The sequence below is a fragment of the Tachyglossus aculeatus genome, chromosome 18 (assembly GCF_015852505.1).
Source record: "Tachyglossus aculeatus isolate mTacAcu1 chromosome 18, mTacAcu1.pri, whole genome shotgun sequence".
Taxonomy (NCBI): Eukaryota; Metazoa; Chordata; class Mammalia; order Monotremata; family Tachyglossidae; genus Tachyglossus; species Tachyglossus aculeatus.
Genome location: NC_052083.1, coordinates 28,329,844 through 28,350,958, shown reverse-complemented (window position 1 = coordinate 28,350,958; position 21,115 = coordinate 28,329,844). Strand labels below are relative to the sequence as shown.

Below are 21,115 nucleotides of genomic sequence, written 5' to 3'. Positions count from 1 at the left end.
TGGAGCCACACTGCTTCTACTTTCTGTTACTGAAATGCATTCAGCCCAGTGAAGTCTCAAAGTCTCATCTGGGCAGCAATAGGGATAGGTAGAGGATGGCTCAGGAAAAGGGGAAATGCAGTAGTTTTTGGGGAGGGAAGCAGTAGGTTGTCTGACGGTACTATTAAGTGGTAGGATGTCCCGTAGATGGGATAATAGAGAGTTGAAACAGCGATCTGGTGAATCTGGTCCATGTATTTTTCCATCCAAATGTCCTTAAAAAAAAGATGACACCCCCCAGAAGGCCACCCTAGTATGGTATATATATTAATATGTATCTTTCCCCCAGATCCCGACCAACCTCCTTTAAAGATCTGCTCACTTTCTCTTGACAGTGCCCGAGAAAGAAGATGGGATTCCAAACTCCCTCATCAAGTTAAGGGATGGGAGGCAGAGGTTGACCGGGGGAAAGGAAGGTTGGGGAGGGAGAAGAGAAGTTTAATGTTCCTTATCAGCTCCAACTTCAGGACTTGAATCCTTCTCAGCTCCTTTGGCCCCGCAGTTAGTTTCATTCAGGCTGGCGGCCTGGTCTGGTGTCCAGTTCAAGCCAGTAACCCTCTTGCTCCTAACATCATTTTAGCATTTCGTCTTTGCAGATGTCAACGGAGTGACGTGTTTAATTCAGGGAGTCGCAGCTGATGTTTACGATACCCTTCCAAGAAGGAAGCGCATTAGCACAGTTTCTTTAATAAGTGATCCTGGAACTCCTAAAATTCATTTAATGGGGGGTGTGGGGGTGGTGTGTGTGTGTGCGTGTGTGTGTGTGTGTGTGTTTGCATGCGCTCGAGACAGGTTGGTCTTAGGAAATCAAGGGCTCCCTCCGCCCCCTCCAACCTTGCCCTTCCACTCCTTCCCACGTGACTTGGTGGGTCCGTTGCGTTCAGACGAGACGGTGCATGGGTGGCTACTAAATTGTACGTGAAACGTTAAATCAATCTCTCCGTGCTGCTGTTGTGGGCCTATTGAAAACATCACAAGCCGTGCATCTGGAAAACAGTAAATCTGTCGGGGAAACCATCTTCCCGGTGAAATAATTCCTTCTGAATAATGCGCTCCTCTCTCATCTCTACAAGATTTCTGTGCCCCCTCGGTTGGCCTTGCAACCCCCCCCACCCTCTTTTCCTTTTTCATCATTGACCTATAACTGTTCCAGGATAGAACAGACTTTTCGTCGGCAGACAGTGTTTATAGGTGGGGTGGGGAGAATTGTGGACAGAATGCTTCCCTAGAAAAAGCAATATAGAGGGATTTCTTAATGTTGGGTCCCCACCTTTCCGTACCCCCTTCCCGCCCCCCCGGCCCCCTTCCCCCTTCTGCCTCTGGAAAACAGAATGTGTGGTGCCTCAAAGCGACCTCATACAATCTACAATCTGGTCCCCTGCTCAGTATAAATGTAAAAGCAATCATTTGCATATTTTGCAGGCTAACAAAGGAAACTGCCTCTACTTGAGGAACATTTGTGCCTTCGGAAACCGTGTGGGTGTGTGCGCTGTGTGCGTGTGTGTGAAAACTCCCCTGATGGCCACAGAAGCCAACGATTTCACGGGCACGAGTGTGCAGCGCGGGTGAAAATACACAGACCATGCGCTCGGTGTGGGGGTGGCGTGCTGTGCTCGAGAAGGAGGAAGAGCTGGGGGGGGGATATCTTGGGCATTAAAGGCTCCCCTACTTATTAACCCAGCATTTAGCAGCAGGATGCGGGCTGAAACTCAGTCAAAAGAAACGACTCAACCTCCAAAGAGCAATTAAAATCCTGCACTGGGATAAATCACGCGCTGCGATAATCCTGTTAATAAAACGCAGCTTGTCCTGACACTTCACTCATGCAGCAAACTAGAATTTAATGCAGGCGGGAGATAGAATTAGGAAGGAAAGGAAAGGAGGAGAGGCAGGTCCCCCAAAACCTCCCCCCTCCCCCCTCCAATCCTCTCCTCCTCTTCCTCTGCCCCCTTCTGTAAATGGGGGCCGAAACCCATCTCCATTTCACCTGCCTCCCTTCTATGCTGCCTCGTGGATCCACCCGCAGTGCTAATACCACGATGCTGCTCGCTAATGATTTCTTTTCCCGAGGGAGCAGGTGTCATTGAATTACTCAGCGCGCACCCACAGTAGCGCTGAGGCGAAAGCGCCCCGGGTCCGGGTCGGGTGCTTAATCTAATCAAGGGGTGGGGCCTTCCCACTGACTATTTTTAACCCTCCGTCTCTAAATTATTCACGTGGCAGCATTTGGAGGCACATTTGCCCAGGCCGAGAAGTCTTTTCCACTCGAAGGACGTGCCGTTTGGTGTCCCCACTTCTCCTTTCCCTGCCCTGCAACTTAAAATCAGTAACTTTGGGCAGGATTGAGAGAGAGTGAGAGAGAGAGAGAGAGAGAGAGAGTGTGTGTGTGTCGGAGTTTTGCATAGCATCGCTTCTCTCTAATCTATCCAGCCCGTTAGCCTGTCGGATGGCTTCTCCTAAAGTCGGAGGAAATGCTCAAGAGAAACTTTGGGGTGGGGGGTGGTGGGGAGCTTGTGGCAGAGGCAGGTCCACTGGACATTGGGTGCTTGTTCATTTTCTTGATGAATGCCAGGGTATACCTCCCATCTCCTTGTGACCTATAAACGCCCTCCATTTGCTCCTTTTACTGCAGGGTATCTTCCTCAGAGCTCAGTGCAGGCCACTCACTCCCCTCACCAATTCTGCATCCATTATTAATTACCGAGAGGGAGGGAGAGATTGCCTGCCTGCTCTAGTGCACTGTTCTTCCTTCTCCTCCTCCTCCAGTCTTCTCAACTTTGTGCGTTTTTTTCTTCTTATCATTTCAATAGACTAAAACCGTGAGGAAAAGCTGCAATTTGAGAAGACGTCATGCTTTCTGCAACTCCCCTGTATGGCAACGTACATAGCTGGATGAGCAATGAAAGGGTCCGCATGTGTGGAATTAACGAAGAGAGGTAAACACTCCCTTTTCTGGGCTCTCCCCACACCCCCAAGCCTCCAGTGTAGAGAGGGATTTGAAGCCTCTCCCTCTCAGCATGCCGCCCCCCTCCCCACAGTCCCCCAGGGGGCCGGAGTGGGTAGGGGACTGCTGACAGAACCAGGCAGCCCGTGATTTACAGTTTTAACAGGCAACCCGGCTCAGTGAAGCATTGACGCCCTTTAAAAGATTAGCCCCTAAAGCGGCCTTCCGATGCACTTTCGTACTTAATTTATTATTTCATATTTATGAAGGAGAATTAATCCCAGTCTATACGCTGCTTTAACTCGAAATGTCAGGCTCCGGGGCCCAGGTGGAGCGACTTTGAATGCGCGTTCAGAACAAATAGTTTGCTCAGTAATAAACGGGGGAAGCCCCCACTCCGCTCGCCCATTCCCGCCCCAGCCGGCCCTCCCGCCTGTTGTCCCGGGAGCGCGCTTCCTTCCGGTTCCTCCTCTGCCGCAACTCAGTCCTGCTCCTTAATCGGTAATTTCAGAGCGAGGGGTAGAGTCAGCTAAGCGTTCGATGATTGAAACTGCTCCTTTGGGTAATGATGAAACTTTCCTTCTGCTGAATGTCAGCAGTTCGGGTCCCAGCACCAAGGTGGATATTTTATGTCTGCTTTCAGGGACCACAAGTCCCCGAGCCTGCCTCACCAGGGCCGCTGCAGATGTGCAGCCTCCCAGCTTTTGCCCAGAACAGCTGACATTTGTGTGATATTATTAGTGTCTATGTGTTTTGGATCCTCCCCCGACCTTCCAACCCCCGCCCCGGCCGTCATTTCTCCCCGGCTGGTCAAATAGGGCTTGATTGTCTCGGTGGACACAAGTCATGTGGTAAATAGCGAAAGGACTGTGCCTTGGAAAAAGTTGGGGAATTTTCAGAGCCAGGCACGCACCTCCCAGTGTTGGACCTCGATGCCGAAGAAGATCCGGAACAATCGAGTGGATAGAGTGCAGACCTGGGAGTCCAAAGGACCTAGGTTCTAATCCTGGCTCCGCCACTTGTCTACTGTGTGACCTTGGGCAAGTCACTTAACTTCTCTGGGTCTCAGTTACCTCATCTGTAAAATGGGATTGAGATTGGGAGCCCTATGTGGGACGGGGGACTGTGTCCAACCTGATTATCTTGTGTCTACCCCAGCACTTAGTACAGTGCCTGGAACATAGTAAGCACATAATAAATACCACAATTATTAGTTTTATTATTACTGAGTTCACCAGTGGTATTTATTGAGCGCTCACTGTGCGCAGAGCATGGTACGAAAGAGCTCGGGAGGGTACGATAGAATTGGTAGACCCGATCCCTGCCCTCAAGGAGTTTACGGTCTAGTGGGTGGAAGCACCAGGGGGAGAAAGGGGTTCCCCTGACTACTCTTCCTAGCATCTCCACTGAAAGATTGGGTAAAGGGAGGAAGGAGAATCTAGGCCTTTTGGATTATAAGCGCATCCCACTGACCCACCCCACCACTGCTCTCCATGACCAAGAGCAACACCTTTCCAACACCTTTCTTAATACAATTTTAAATGGTGCTTAAGCGGGAATCTTCAGGGCCCCGTCTGGAGCAGGGAGACCTGAGAGAGTTGTATTATATTAAGCAGGGAATGTTTTCATACGGCTGGTGATTCCTCTTTAATAGGAAAATTCCAGTAAACGATGGCGAGGCCCCGAAAACCAGACTGGAACTGAGGGAAGAAAATCACTTAAACCACAGCGTGGTAAGAGATTAATGGTTTCCTACTGAAATAACTGAGGACTGCTTGTGTTCTGTGACCTTCCTTGCTTTCTTGTGTGTTTCGTTTGAAAAATTAAAAGACGAAAATAAGGCAGAGCTCGGGAAAACTGTCGATGCTGGGAAATCTTTGGGATTAGGGGAGGGGGTAGGGGGTGGGTCCTGTCTAACAAGACCTGGTCGGTCTTGGGCACCTTTTCCAGGGGGTGCTCTGAGAGAGAGAGAAAGTGAGTGAGAGAGCGAGAGAGCATGTATGCACGTGCGTGTGCACCTGTGTACCCCCTTTTCTAGTGGTGCAGTTGTAAGTTAGGTTATAGGTTAGGGAGCCCACCAGGAAATCCAGCTGAATACACTTCAAGGCCTTCCACCTTGAAGTTTGTAGGATTTAACTTTCAAGTGAAAGATGATGCATTTGGCCATCTCTCAGTCGCTGGGGAGTAGGCGTCAAAGAAGACTTAACCACCGTTTGACCTGTGGCCTTTTGATTGATTTGGGAGCACGCCATTTAAGGCCCCTATTTACGTCTCCCATGAAATCCGGGATCGGGCTTGCCCAACCCCTCCTGGCCATCTCTGAGGAAACCAGAAAGGGAAGTTATTGTTTGCTTGCCTAGGGAAACCTCGGCCCCATCCCAGAGGCCCTGGGGAGAGTAAAGCTGCCGGTCCTTTCAGTTTGAGCAAGTCTCGGCTGAGCTGCTGAAGTTTCGAGAGAGACAGATGAAGGAATGAGTGTCAGACAGGCTCGGGGGGGGTTAAAGGAAGATCATTTCTTGCACGTCTATTCAGTGACGAAAAAAGAGGGGGAGAATGAGCAAGCTCCCAGCCTATAACTAGGAAAGGATTCTAGGACGCCGTCAAAGGCAACGGAGGAGACTGGTTCCAATTCAGAATGGGTGGACAACCCCGGTCCCCACCCTCTAAAAAAAGAAACAAACACATCTCCGGTCTCTTTTGGTGTCTGACCCTGCCCCCTCTTCCCCCACCCCGGGAAAAGAACGAGGTACCCACCATCCAGCGTAACGCTGTCCTCTCCACTTTCTGATTCCCCGCAGGTGGATGCCAGCCCAGCCCACCGCATCGACGGTCTTGCCGCCCTGGGTATGGACAGGACGGGGCTTATCCGGGAAGGACTCCGAGTTCCCGGCAACATCGTCTACTCAAGCCTGTGTGGCCTGGGCTCAGACAAGGGGCGGGATGCGACCGGAGCCATGGCCAGCCTCGGCTTTACCCCGGAAAGAAACCCCGAGATGCCATTCAAGACCAACCCTCCGGAGACGGCGGAGGCTCCTGCCGTCTCCGGGAAGCCCCCGAATGGCTTCAACGCTATATACAAGACGCCCCCCCGGAATACAAAAAAGTTCGGTCTCCCCCGGGGAGACCCTCGGCTTGGACCGAGCCGCGAGCGACAAGCCGAGCTCGCTGAACATCAACGGTGCTAGCTACCTGAGGCTCCCTTGGGTCCACCCATACATGGAGGGAGCCACCCCTGCCATCTACCCGTTCCTCGACTCACCAAATAAGTATTCCTTGAACATGTATAAGGCATTGCTACCTCAGCAGTCCTACAGCCTCCCCCAGCACCTGGCCTATTCCCCCGTCTGCACCAATGGCGAGCGGTTCCTCTACCTGCCCCCATCTCACTACGTCGCCCCCCACATCCCGTCCTCCCTGGCGTCGCCTATGCGGCTCTCGGCCGCCTCAGCCTCCCCGGCCATCCCCCCGCTGGTGCACTGCCCGGAGAAGGGCCTGCCATGGAAGATGGGTGTTGGCCCTGGGGCCCCTGTGGAGGCCCATGCCTACCCCCACATCCAGAGCGGCAAGCAACCCCGCGCCCCGCCCACCAAGGCACCCCCGGCGGCTGCCACCAACCTCCCGGCCGACCCGGCTCTCCTGCTGCCCCCATCGCCCCGGCCCTCGCCCAGGGTGCACCTGCCGGCCCCCCAGCCGGGGGACGCCTACTCAGAGTTTCATAAGCCGTTCGCCCGGATCTCCACCTCCCCGTCTTCGGCCACCCTGCCCAAGCCCTATGCGACTGTCGGCGGGGACTTCCCTCCTGCCCGGCCTCCCGGCGGCGGGAAGTTCCCCAAGCCCCATGAGGCAGGAGGCGAGGGCGCCCAGGCCCCGCCCGGGCACCCGGGCCGGAAACCCGTGGCCCACGAGAGGAAGGACGGCCGCTCGCCCCCTCTCCTGGAGAAGCAGGCGGCTACCAAAGATGTCACGGACAAGCCGCTGGACTTGTCGTCCAAAGTGGTGGACGCGGAGACCGTGAAGCCAGACCATGGAAAGAAGATGGCCCCCATTGGGCTGGGCCACGGACGGCCCGGGGGTGGGCTGGTACTCCCGGGGGCCGACGTGCCCAAGGAGAGCTTGTCTCCGTCTGGGAACGGCTGCGCTCTTTACAGGCCCGACATCATCAGCACGGCCCCCTCCTCCTGGGTGGTGCCTGGGCCTGGCCCCAACGAAGACCTGAGTGGTGGCGGGAAGAGCGGGCCACTGAAGAACAAGGCATTGGACTGGGTCATCCCCCAGCAGAGGAGCTCCTCCTGCCCCCGCATGGGGGGCGCCGAGGCGCTCGTGGGCAACCTGGGAGGGGCCATGCCCGGGGCTGGCCGCCCCGCCTCGGCCTCACCTGCCCCCAACGCCAACGCGGACTGCGGCAAAGCTGGCCGGGGCACCCTGGACCCAACCCCTTCCGTCATCCAGCACGTGGGACAGCCCCCGCCGCCAGGCGCCAAGCCTGGCATCAAGGCCGGCAAGGCGAGCAATCCTGAGCCCGGCTTCAAGGCCGGAGAGGGCGGCCTCCCCCCGGGCTCCATCTTCCTCCCGCCCAATGAGGCCTTCCGGTCGCCCCCGCTCCCCTACCCCCGGAGCTACCTTCCGTACCCGGCCCCCGAGGGCCTCGCCATCAGCCCCCTGTCTCTCCACCCCAAGGGGCCCGTCTACCCCCACCCAGTCCTCCTCCCCAACGGCAGCCTCTTCCCAGGCCACCTGGCCCCAAAACCCGGGATCCCCTACAGCCTGCCCCCCGCCAGCCGGGCGGAGTTCCTCACCTACCAAGACGCCCTGGGCCTGGGCATGGTCCACCCCATGCTGCTGCCCCACACGCCGCTGGATGTGGCCAAGGAGGAGAAAGCAGAGCGGCGGGCCCGGCCCCCCGAGCGGCCACGCTTCGAGGACCCGGCCCCCCGCCTCCGCTTTCCTGAGCTCCTGGAAGCCGGCAACACTAAGCTCCACTTTGAGGTCCCGGCGGACCCCGCCCCCAAAGCACACCAAAGCTCCGGTCATGGGAAGGTCGCCCCCAAGGGCGACAAGCTGGTCTACGCTGACCTCCTGCGGGAGGATCCGGACGCCAAAGGTGAGGCTGGCCTGGCCAAGGGTGGCGGGCCGGTGGGCGAGCCTGCCAGGCACCCCGGGGAGCCGGCCCTGCAGCCCCGGGACCTGATCGTGATGAGGGAGGACTACGGGCGGTGCAGCGACTTCCACGATGCCTACGCCTTCAAGCAGCCCCTGGGCTCACCAGTCTTCGGCCTGAGGAAGGAACCCCTGGCCCTGAGCCCCGGCAAAGAGGGTCTGGTTCTCCCGCCCTCGGCGGCCGCCTTTCTGGAGACGGCCCACGGGGGCGAGGTCCCCGCGGCCGCCCTGACCCTAGCCAAAGCCCAAGAGGAGGCCAAGCCCTTCTGCGTGGGTGGCGCCCTGTCCCTTGTGGACGTCAGCCCGGCCTACACCAAAGACGGCGCCGACGACCCGGAGTCCCCGGACGGCCGACTCCTCCCGAAGCCCAAGCCGTCCAAGCTGGCCAAGAGGATTGCCAACTCAGCCGGCTACGTCGGGGACCGGTTCAAGTGTGTCACCACCGAACTGTATGCCGACTCGAGCCAGCTGAGCCGGGAGCAGCGAGCCCTGCAGGTGAGGCTCCCCGAGACGCGGACCGCTCAGGGTTCCCGGAAGCCGGGACTCTGGGGCAGAGGGGGGGAGGTATGGCGGAGCGGGCCAGGAACGGGCCGCTCGACGGTGCCGCCGGGAGAAAGCATCACGTGGCAGCTCTGTGCCGTCGGGGGCCAGGCGCGGCGCGCTGCGGGGGGCCTCCGGGGCCAGCTCGCCCTCTCCTGATGGTGTTAAGTTAAAAGAGAGGGGGAGGCGGGGGTGGGGGTGGGGGAGCCTGGAAGGAGGACTCCCCTGAAACGTGTCCCTCCCTTAAGAAAGCGTCAATTAGGGTCACGGGGAAAGACTGCATGATACGAGGCCCGGCTCCCCTCGCTCGCTTGAGTTTCTCAGTCTAGAGCCAGCGAGCCTGTCACTGAGCTAAGGTGGAGAGGAGTGGCCGCTTCAGGCCGGCCGTGGGGTCCTCCGATCCTCTTCTCCAACAGAGTCAGCTTAAAGGGAGAGACTCGGCCAGTGAATTTGTTAGTGAGCGGTGACAGATAATGTATTGGAATTTCCTAAGGTATTTTACTTTTAATGAACAGCTGAGTAAAGCCAAATTGTTTTGCAATGTTAAGAAAGAAATTGGTTTATGCTTATAAAAATGGATGAAATTATCTACATGATCCATTGAGTGCCCATTTTAATTACATAGATGGAAGGATTACAAGAGGACAGTATTTTATGTCTACCTGCTGCTTACTGTGAGGTCAGTTCTTCAAATTTTTATTACTAGAATCTTACATAAACCTTTGAGTTAAATTTCATTTCCGAGTACACGAGAGGGAAGTTTGTGGGCCATGGTCGTCTGTATTCATTGTACAGTTTGTTCTTGTGTGGTGTTTTGTTTTTGTTTTGTTTTTGTGTCTTTGTTTCTCGCTTTTTTTTGTTTTTGTTTCGTTTCTTTATCTCTAATTACAAATGCAAGTGTTCGTATCTATCCAATGTGTGGATGTATGCATACCCACATAGCTCTCTATCTGTACATGTGTATTGAAAAGACTGTGTGACTATTTGCCTAATGAAGCTAGAAATTTGTGTATTGTGCCACTCAGATATTTGAAACTTTCCCCCTATCTCGTAAAACCCTGGTTGGTTTTGAGCAGACTTCTCTTTGGAAAGTATTTTCCTGTTAAGGTAAGGTAAATGGAAGTCGCTCTTATTGTGAGATTTTGTTTTTCATCTCCATTCTCTTTCTAGCGTGCAATGATGCGCTTCTCAGAGTTGGAGATGAAAGAGAGGGAAGACAGCCAAGCAGCAACCAAAGACTCAGAAGTCTGCAAATTCAGCCAGGCAGACTGGGAACTCTTTAAAGGAAATAATGAAAAGAAGCCAAAGTCCGTCGCTCTGGAAGATGCCATTGCGGACCAAAATGACAGTGACAGATGTAAGTCCCCCGTCCGTCCGCCTGTCCGCCCAGATGGGGCATCCGAGCGAGGGCCCCGAGAGCGCCCCAAAATGGAGTTAAGGGGGTCGGATTCTCCATACAGCCTGGGAGAGGGAAGGAGCCGAGGCCGTTCATTTGGATGTTGGCGGTGTGAGTCCTGTTTCAGCCCTGGTTCCGACCCATGGGGACCCGGCTCATAGCCCCGAATGGTGCTCCCATGGCTAACCCGTTGGTACTGACCCCAGCATGACGCCGTCCTTGGGAGATCAAATCTTGGGGCCGACCAGGGCAGGGAGATACAAGTCAGAAACGTTTTGTCCTTGGACAGCAGAAGCGCACATTCTGTCAGTTAACTTGAGTCTCCCCTCAAATGATGCCCTAATTCATTCCCCCGTAAAACATTGAGGAAGAATCAATTGGTCAGTGGTATTTATTGAGCGCTTACTGTGTGGAGAGCCCTGTCTTCAGCGCTTGGGGGAGTACAGAGTAACAGTGGATAGACACATTCTCTGCCCACAATGAGCTGACAGTTTAGAGGAAGGGTCAGGTCTCTGCTTTCCTCCTTCTGGAAAGGCCCAGGGATTGGGAGGTGCGGGGGAGAGGACGAGAAAACGGTACATTCGGTGTGATGGAGCTACTGACCGTTGATAAATGACGGCTCCCGGGCCCAGTCGGTCTTCCTTTCTCACCTTTCCGGTCCCCACTGCCAAAAATCCAGACCCAGCCAGCATGGCTCCTTCACAGGAGAAAGTTGGCTCTCGTTCCTAGAATTCTCAAGTGTGGACTTTCTGAGGCCTGCTTTCAAGAAGCTTTAAAAACGACAGAAGTCTTAGGGTCGGGGGCCCTGAGCTAGTTGTAGCTTCTGGGAGTTTAGTGTCAGGAGCAGGACAGGGTGGCATCCACCCCATTCCTCTCTGAGATGCAGAGTTGTGCGGACTCCCATCCGAGACCATGTTAACAGGTGTGTGGTGGGGAGGCGCAGAACAGGCAGGTTTTCTCCTAGATTGACTTGTCCATTTGTTCTGAGCCTGGGGGGCCGGGGGGTGGGGGGGGGGGAGGCGGGGGAGTGGTCTCTAGTTGGCTACTAACTCAGTGGCCAGTGAGACCGGGGCGGGGATGAAGTTGGACTGGGACAATTACTTCCCAAGGTAGCCCGCACCAGATCAACTAAGTACCTGTTGTCCTCTCTAAGGCCAGCGCTGCGGCAACAACACACAACAAGGCCAGATCAAAGGGGAGACCTCTGCCCTTTGCCTGAATGATAGTCAAAAGCATCATCTCCAGTCTTCCGTGTTTAAGTGGCCAGGTCGGGTGGGAGGTTTCTGCATCCCCGAGTTTGGTGTCCAGAGGGCGGCTTTGGCGGATGTGGGCCCACCGGGGGGAGCAGGAAGGAGAGAATGTGCCAGGTAGCAGGTGGGCTACGGTTGAACCGACACCGGTTTCCTGGGGTGGGAAAGCCCGGTGCTTGGGACACATACACACACAGTGAGCTCTCAGTAAATGTCAGGTGGAGTGCCTAAGACTTGAATCTCCTCTCTGCCCCAAGGTGTGAGGGTGTTGGCCTTTTAACAGGAAGAGGCCCCTTATTCTCCAACCCTGGTGGGGTTTGGGATGATTCTTGGCCAGGCAGGAGTGGGGAGAGGCAGGACATCTGTGAGTCTGTCTCCTCCTGGTGAAGGGGAGCGTTCTTTTTGTCTTTCCCTTTGGGTCATCATTTAATAACGTCTTTGGGATAAGTCCTGGGGGAGACCTTCTTGTTGAAGTAGGGTGGGATGGAATGTTTGCTTTGAAAAGGTACCTTTGTGGGCAGAGAAAGTTGTAAATTAAGGTTAAAGGGGAAAGGGCGATCCAAACTCCAAACCCCTGTTCTGGAGAGGGACAGCCGTGGAAGAGTCCAGGTTTGTCTTTTGACGAATCGCTTGCCTTTTATTCATTCATTCAATCTTATTTATTGAGCACTTACTTTGTGCAAAGCGCTGTACTAAGCGCTTGGGAGAGTACAATATAAACAAACAGGAAAGAAGGTGTGGGAAGGTTGCAAAAGGGGAAAGGGCTTTGATCTTTCTGCTCTTCTCTCAGCACTACCAGGGCGTAGGCTCCCTTCCCTGCCACACGCTGGATGGGTCGATCTTCCCTCCTCTCCAGCCCTCCCCGGCTTTCCTGCAGAACATCCTCCAGGCCCTCTGGGGACCGCAGCTCACCGGCGGAAGGGACTGGGGCCGGCCAGTGGCAGCGGACAGAAAGGGAGCCTGGCCCTTCCCGGTGACAGAGGCTGTGAGGCGGGGGAGGGGGCAGGAGGGAAGGAACAGGGAGACCCACCTCTTTCCCCGGACCACCCACACAGAGCCCATTATCAGAGACAGGAGGGACGGGGGGCCTATTGAAGGTGGCTTGGGGTAATGTTACTGGAGTGAAAGAGGTGGGGCCCGGTGGTTTTATTTCTGGGAGGGCGATAAGGAACAGTGGTAGATGGGGTTATGTGTTGTTGCCGCAGCGCTGGCCTTAGAGAGGACAACAGGTACTTAGTTAAGCTGTGAATGAATTAGGCGTTTGTGTCCTTTGAGCGGTAATTTCTACAAATGTTTTGAAAAGTGCCTCAGAAAAAGAGAGGCAGAGAACAAGAGAGACCGAGAGGAGGGACTGGAGAGAAAGAGAGAGAGGGAGGCTCCTCCTTCATCTCAGCCCTCATTATAATACCGTTAAGTTCACACACTGGCTCTGTTGGAGAGCCTGGCGGTAGAGCCTCGGCCTTTGAACTCCTAAGATTCTCCCGAAGCAATGCCTGAAACCGTCCCTCACCTCCTCCTCTCCAACAGTGGCAGAATTTGGCAGTAAATGACACGGGGTTGGGAGCAAGGGCTGGGTTTTTTTTGGGGGGGGGAGGGCGCGTGATTTTTTTTGTTGTTGTGTCTTCACCTTTTTCTTGCGCAGACGGAAGGCTCTTTGGAAAATCTGAACCAAATTGGATGCCACAGTGGGTCAGGACTCTTGGCTTTGCTCATGGCCTCTTGGATGGGATCCAGTGGTCTTAGAAGTAGTTTGTGGGTGTTTCTCTTTGCGTAGGCAGACTACTTCAGGAGACCTTAAAGAGGCAGCAACAATTTTCTGTCCGTAGGGAGTGTCACTTAGCATTCTGCTTGATTAGCAAAAATTCTGAGAGGGGTAGTGCAGTAAGTTTTAGAGATAGTAATATATTGAAGGTCTGTCGCACATGCTGATAATTCTGGCATTTATTAAGCACGTAGTATTAGCTAAGCCCCAAGGTTGGTATGAGGTTATCAAATCGAACAGGGTCCCCCGTTTCACAATGGGCTGGCAAATCGGAGGTGGACCCCAGTTTACAGATGTGGAGACTGAGACCCAGAAAGGTTAAGTGACCTGCCCAAAGTCACAGAGTGGGCCAGGGGCAGACCTGGGATTCTTGGTAGTCGTATGAGTAGTAATAGTATTCAGTAACAACCCACTCCGTGCAAAGCACTGTAATTTATGTGCTGCGAAAAGGGTCCAGAGGTGAGGAATAGACTTGTCCCTGACCCCCCTGTTCCCCACAAGGGGCTCATGATCTTAAGAGTGCAGGAGGGGGAGGTAGTTGGCAATGGACACAAGGAAAGATGAAACAAATATAGAAGACAAGGACGACGATAAAGATGCAATCCCTGCCCTTTTGGGCAAGACAAGCAGACACAGAGTGATGAATATTCATTGAACATAAATAAAATGAAGCGACCGCTTCCAATCCAACTTTCCTTTGGTTCGCTGACTAATGATTCCAAGCCAAGGAAAAAGCAATGGCTTTATCGGTGAAGGTTGGTATACTTTTCAGAAAAGAGCAACCCTACAAAGGCCAAAGTCCCACAACTTTTTTGTCCTCCCTCCCTTTTCGGGAAAGCACCCTTTTGCTGAGGAAAGTACTTTGAATTCTCTCACCGAAAAATTTCTGGCCTTTGTTCCTCAGAGCACTTCAGACCATCTCAGGGACTTAGTTTGAGCCGGGAAGCGGCCCGTCTGTCTACCTGCCGAGTGGAAGCTTTCAGTAAGGGATAACCCACAAACGTCTTAATACTCTTCCATCTTGCTTAGGACTCACTGGGCTTTGTTAGAACAGTGGTGAAGCTGCTTTGTTGCCACGGTGACTTGTAAATGTTGCTATGGCAATACTTCGGTGGAGCATTGCCATAGCACAAACATGATAAATTATGGGATGCATGTGCTGTGAGTCATATGATTGTGCAGAGATCAAGTGATTGAAGTAAGTGGCACACAGGCACATTCACATCTGTTTGGGTCATGTGACATAAGCCCCCCGCTCTGGGAGCAAGGACCCAGGGGCATATGAGGCTTCGGGCCAGGGTTGAGGAGGGGCTCAGCGACTTTTCATAGCAAATCTGGCTTCGGTCCTTTCCTTTTCCCCTTACCTTGTCTTCTTCCCGACTCTCACCTCCCAACGATAATCCAGTGTTTCATGGTTGAAATGGCTCCATTTCCTGGGACTCCAAATTCAAAGAGCGCAGGAATGTGAAACTCAGGGCTTCTCTTTTCCAGAGGTTCTCCCTCCTCATTCACCCCCTTCTTTCTTTACTTCTTTTCCCCTTATGCCCTCTAGATGGTGAGCTCCTTGAGGGCGGTGAACGTGTCTACCAACTCTGTTGTATTGTACTCTCTCAAGCACTTAGTACAGCTTCCTGCAGCTCAAGAAATACCATTGATTGATTGATTGATTGATTGGCGAGCTCAAAGCCCGGGCAGTGCTTGCTGGTATGTGGCAACCAGAGCGAGGCCAGACTGGCTAATGCCCTGGAGTTGCCCTTCAGCTGTGGGTCAGCATCCTGAGGCAGAGGGTAGCACCAGATTGGAAAGTCCTGATTTACTTTCCAAAAGAGCGAGCTTAATTCGGGAAAATCAGATGGGAAGACCCGACTCCAAAGAGAAGGGGGAGAGAAGGGCTACATTTCACACACGTGTGTGTGTGTGTGTGTGTGTGTGTGTGTGTGTGTGTGTGAGTGAGAGACAGAGTCAGAGACATGTCAATGGAGGAGTACAGGGCCTTGACCGGGATCGAGGAGTGAGCCTCAGGCTAATAGGACCTCCTACAGGCTGTGAGGGAGTCTCCAGGTTTGTGTGGCTGGGAAAAGGTGACAAATTGAGCAGTTTCTTACCTGCCCCTTCCTCTCCTCCCAGGAACAGAAACCTAGAGGTAGGCCAGTCAGGCAGTGCCTTCCAAACCTTGGCCACTCTGCCCTCTGAAACTCGAAGATGCTGTCAGGAATCTGGGACGTTCCGGCTCCCTGGGGTCTGCCTTTTGTGGAGGCGGAGGTGTGACCGAGCTCACAGAGCATAGGTGTGCCTGCTGATCTGAAAACCAAGCTCAAGATTCTGGTAGCCCTGAGACCCGATAAGCGAAAGGATCAGAAACTTTCTGGGTCCTTCAGAGGTGGCCAGTAGTTGGGAGAGGATGGGGGAGCAGGGCCAGAGTGGAAGGTTTGACCCTGGGCGGGGGGCAGTGAAAGGCGCCGGGGGAGACCTAGTTGGACAGCGAGCTCTCCTTCTGTGCCGAGAGGAGGAATGAAGGGGCCGGACCTTTCTGCCTTGGCACGCAGACTTGAACTCGGGAAGGCTTGGATGCGATCCAGACTGTTATTGAAACAGGCAACAGAGTGAAATCTGTTGGTAAAATATTAATAGGGGAATTCATGGGGAGCGGCGAGCTTTGAAAGTCATCAGCGTCCGGGCTAGAGGGACGGGGGCCAGAGTGCCAGCAAGCGCCCCCCACAAGGGGGGTGGGGACGAGGGGCGCATTGTGAGGCGTGGGGGAGGGGAACATGCAGTGCTTGGCCGGGGTTGGGGGTCGGGAAGGAAACTGTTGTCTGCTCACTTTGGCTCTGACCCGGGGATCGCTCCTGCTAGCCAAGTGGCATGTGGAAACGCGTCCTTGCTCACAGCGTAACCCGTGGGAAGGGATATGCTTCCCTGGCCACCAGTCAGTGGATTGGGGAGACTTTTGGGAAGGGAGCAGAATGAACCGAGAGGGATCTCTGTGTGTGTGTGTTGTGTGTGTGTGTGTGTGTGTGACCGACCTTGAAAGGTCATTTAATCCATCCCCCGCCTTTAGGCAACACCACACCCAAATAATACTGAGAAAAACCTAGGGTTTTTTTACAAAAAGATCTCCAGAGAAGTGAACTCCACAACCTTCCTCAGGGGTGGTTTGTGTTTTTGGCATTCTAACAAAAAATAGGGTTATAATACTTGTCAAGGTATTATTGTTCTTGCTTTTCCTGCCCCCCACTCCACAATTCCTTACCTCCAAGTTGGTGGATGTTTTGGGTCATCAGATTGTGTGTGAAAGGAAATGATGTAGCAAAGGGTTAGTATGAACTCTTTTAATGTTTTTTTTTTTATGGTATTTGTTAAGCGTTTGCTGGGGTAGGTACAAGTTTTATCAGGTTGGACACAGTCTCTCTCCCAACATGGCTCACAGTCTAAGTAGAAGGGAGTAGGATTTAATCCCCATTTTACAGTTGCAGAAACTGAGGCACAGAGAAGTGACTTGCCCAAGGTCACACAGCAGAGCCAGGCTGAGAACACAGGTCCTCTGACTCCCAGCCCTGTGCTGTTTCCTCTAGGTCACACTGCTTCTCTATTTATGTGAAAGTAATAATAATGATGGCATTTATCAAGCGCTTACTATGTGCAAAGCACTGTTCTAAGCACTGGGGAGGTTACAGGGTGATCAGGTTGTCCCACAGGGGGATCACAGTATTAATCCCCATTTTAACAGTTGAGGTAACTGAGGCACAGAGAAGTTGAGGCACAGAGAAGTTAAGTGACTTGCCCAAAGTCACACAGCTGACAATTGGCAGACTGGGGATTTGAACCCATGACCTCTGATTCCAAAGTCCGGGCTCTTTCCACTAAGCCATGCTAGATAACAGCCAAGGGCTGGCCTGAAATTCTGACATCATATTGTCGATGTTATTCATCGGAGTTTCTACTCTTGTTCATATGTTCAGGGCACTTGGGAGTCATTTTGAGTCACTCCTCACAAGGCACCTAGATTCATTCACGGTTTCCAGACGGAAGAGAGGTGGAGATCCAGGTCAGACAGCAAGTTGGAAGAAGAGTGAAGATTTAGAGCCCCAGCTGCCTCTGTCTTGTTTAGCCGAGCAGGGCTGACGGGTCCCGAGAGTTGTATGAGCATCTGGGAGTTTTGGGGGGTTTTCAAAGGGTTCATCTTTTGGTGGAACCACAACCCTGGCTGAGGATCCCCCAAATTAGCGGGTCCTTCGGGCTCCTCCACAGTCCAGACCAAGTGCTAGACTGCAAGCTCATTGTGGTCAGGGAATGTATTTGTTACATTGTTGTACCGTGCTCTCCCAAGCACTTAGTACAGTGCTCTGCACACAGTAAGCACTCAGTAAATACGATTGACTAATTGTGTCTAGGAACAACGTCCTAAAGCACATGGGGCCGAATTTAGATGGCACCCTGGCCGCACCCCCGGCCATCTTGCCTTTGGCCCTCCGCTCTCGCCCCACCTTTCAGGCGAGCTGGGCCAATGGGGCTCTGGTATTCCGGGGCGGTGGGCAGCGGATTGGCCATCTCATCAATTCTTTAGCCCCGGACAGCGACAGGTCCATCGTGCGGGGGTGTCCTGCAGATGGACCCTGGTTGTGGGGATCGATTCTTGAATTCTAACATTAGAAGCCCAACTCGGCTGAGGTGTCTGGTTTGACTTAAGTGCTGGGTGCCCTCTTTTCTGTAAATCCATTGTAGACAGGGTATGTGTCTGTATATTGTTCTATTGCATTCTCTCAAGAGCTTGGTATAGTGCTCTGCACAGAGTAAGCACTCAATAAATACGATTGACCGACTGGGTAGGTGATGGTACTTCTGAGACGGAACCCTGGTCTCCAGGTGCCTGTTAGGAAAATAAAAATCTCTATCCCACCTAGAAGTTCGGCAGTGGACATGGATGGCTGGCAGAGAGTGTGCAAGAGCGTGATTAGGCAAGAACAGATTCTCAGTGTGGGAGAAGGGGAGTGGATAGTGAAAACGCCCCTGTCTGGGCTGGACCGGTGTCCAGTGGCGATCCTGATAATAATAATAATAATAATGATGGCATTTATTAAGCGCTTACTATGTGCAAAGCACTGTTCTAAGCGCTGATCTCTGTCCAGATCACTGGAATAGGAGGGAGATTTGTTGAGGAAAAGGATGATGCCTCACTTTGGGAGCAAGTCCCTCCCCTTTCCAAGTGGGTGGGTAGCTGAAGGCCCCTGGGCTGGCTGGTTGGCAACTGGGGGACATAGTGATCTTGGTCCAACTTGATCTTTTTTTTTTAATGGTATTAAGCGCTTACTACGTGCCAGGCACTGTACTAACCACTGAGGTAGATACAAACTAATCAGGGTGGACACAGTCCCTGTCCCACATGGGGCTCACAGTCTTAATCCCCATTTTGCAGAAGAGGGAACTGAGGCACAGAGAAGTGAAGCAACTTACTCATGGTCACCCAGCAGACAAGTGGCAGGGGCCGGGTTTAGAACCCAGGTCCTTCTGACTCTCAGGCCATTGCTGTATCTGCTAGAGCGTGAGTTTGGTGCCAGACTCTCCTGGCTCAAAGGGCTGGGAAGCACAGGCCATGAGTCCCTGAGGTATCATTCTAAGCCTACAAGGGATGTCAGCTAACCTATCAGTCAGTTAATGAGCGATACCGATTGAGCCCTTACTCTGTGTAGAGCATTTAGGAGGGGACGGTAGAGTAGGTAGACCTGATCCCTGCCCTCATAGAGCTTTCAGTCTAGTGGGGGAGATGAACTTCAAGTGAATTTTGGGGAGTGGCAGATGTCCAGGTTGGGCTGCCCCCACAGGTGACCGCCACATCGAAGCCGAACCGTCTGCGGTGTCGGGTGTGAGTGGATGAGGAAGGTGTGTCAGGGTCCAGCGGGGGCTGCCTTATGTGCAAAGTCACTCTTGACACTCTTTCCTGGGAGCAATCATCTCATAATTGAAGCAGTGTGGCCTAGTGGACAGAGCCCAGGCCTAGGAGTCCGAATGAACTGACTTCTAATTCCAGCTCCGCAACTTTTCTGTCTTGTTACTTATGGAAAATCATTTCATTCTGTGCCTCAGTTACCTCATCAGTAAGGTGGGGATTAAGACTGAGCCCCATGTAGGATATGGATTGTGTCCAGCCTGTTTAGCCTGTATCTTCTCCAGCCCTAAGTACAGTGCGTGGCTCAGAGTAGGTGCTTAAAAAATACCAACTCCCCCCCACCCAAGTATTAAGTGTTTGTGTACTCTTCAGTGCACTGTTCTAAACACTTGGGAACTTTCCCAACCAGACAATAGAATTTGTAGATGCAATCTCTGCCTGCAAGGAGCGTACAGTCTACAGGGGGAGACAGACATTAAAACAGATTGAGAAAAAACAGATAGAGGAAAAAGTAGAGTAGAAGGATATGTAAATAAGTGCTAAGTGCCATCTAACTAACGTACTCGCCTTCCTGCTCTGCCGATATGATTCTAAGAGGAAACTGTCTCAGAGAGACAGACCTTTGATTCAGGGAAGTGGGTTTTTTTTTAATTTTTTCACTTCCCCGCCAGCTCTTGAATATGTGCCTATTTGTGTGCCCATGTGAACTTCCTAAGACCTGGCAGAAAAGGATCTAGTCTTTTTGAGCCTGAAGAGAGGAGGGCCCAGTCTTTAGATAATTTTGTCTCTTACGAGTCATTCTCTGAAGGATGTAGCCAAGGGGGTTGGGGTCCCCCAGAATTCAGGGCTCTTCTGGTCCCTCTTGGGCCTGGGCCAAGGGTAACAGTTCCGTTTTTGCCCCCTGGATGCCCTCTGTTCTATTTTTGGTTTCCTCCACTTCCCTCTGAGTTGCAAATGGGGTGGCCTTCCTCTAGAATCCAAGATGGGGATGGGTTTGATCAATTCTCATCACTCTGAAGAGTTCAGGAAAGAGGCGAATTTTGAACCTACTCTAGGAAGGTAGACTGGTTATCGGAAGCCCATCAACATCTGTCCTCTCTCTGAGGAGGGTGAGAGAAAGAGATAGAGGGAGGGAGGGAGAAAGGGGGAGGTGAGAGGCCTACAGTCAGCTGGCCGGGAGAGGTCTGGTCTCTCCAGTTTCCTATTGGTCAGCCCATCTCTTCACAAACTCCTTTGGGCCAGCTCTGTCTTGCTTCCTCTCTCCTCACCTGACTGTTCCTCCTGTCGCCCCCCCCTCCCCTTCCTGCTCCCCTGTCCTCCCACTGCCCCTCCCGTCAGTCAATGGGGCCCTCGGATCATTCTCCCAAGCCGACCCTCCCACTCCAGGACCCGATAAAACACTGGACCAGGGGCTTCCCCGGGGGTGGTCTTGAAGATGTTGACCCTGGAGACCTTTTTAACAAATGATAGGCGGCCGTGGGCCGTGGATCATTTCATCAACTCACTGGGCCCGGGCGCTGGGAGCAGGACCAGATACCTCAGCCGTACTCACTGAGCATGTTCATCTTCTCAGATTTCATTTGTTCTTTGGGATCCGTAAGAGTCCCGAGGGAGCACGTTAGTAACAGGTTGGTCAGGGGGACAAGGCCTGCAGATCTTTCAGGGTAGAGGGAGGACCGACTGCCTTTCCGGTTTTTGTTTTCTTTTTACAATCTCCTTCCTCCTGATGACCATCTCGTGTGTGCCGATTTCTCTGGTGCCCTAGGTGATTTTAACAATGCAGGAATCAAGCCAGATCACCCAGAGGCCCGAGAGGAGAGAGATCTTCAGGTGGAGAAATGCCTCACAGAGCGGCCGCCGCTCCTGTACGAAAGGGCCGCAGTGGAGCCGCCGACGGCTGACCTTGCCCAGAGCCCAGGCCAACGGCCGGACAGGAAGCGCAGAGCCTCTGAAGAGAGGCCGGATGGCAATCAGCTGGAGAACGTGGAGGACGAGCTGCAGGATGATGCCCTGGGCAAGGTGAAGAGGAGGCGGACTTCCAAAGGTAAGCCCCATCGCTATGCTTGTAGGTGTGTGTCTGGGGAGGGAGGAGGGATGGTGAGGGGAGGTTGTGAGGCGCCCCTTCCCCTCAAGGTGGTCCGTG

The 21,115-nt window shown here is 53.3% G+C and overlaps 1 protein-coding gene across 1 annotated transcript in view; it reads left to right on the top strand.

Annotated features, from left to right (window-relative positions):
* The window catches only part of BCOR (BCL6 corepressor), a 72,678-nt gene that overhangs the window by 25,608 nt on the left and 25,955 nt on the right, over positions 1-21,115 (top strand). Inside the window, 7 exon segments of the mRNA XM_038759975.1 lie at positions 2,850-2,975; positions 4,638-4,716; positions 5,782-6,066; positions 6,068-8,635; positions 9,306-9,359; positions 9,851-10,037; positions 20,738-21,016. Coding sequence (XP_038615903.1) covers positions 2,890-2,975; positions 4,638-4,716; positions 5,782-6,066; positions 6,068-8,635; positions 9,306-9,359; positions 9,851-10,037; positions 20,738-21,016 — 3,538 coding nt within the window. The 5' untranslated portion in view covers positions 2,850-2,889.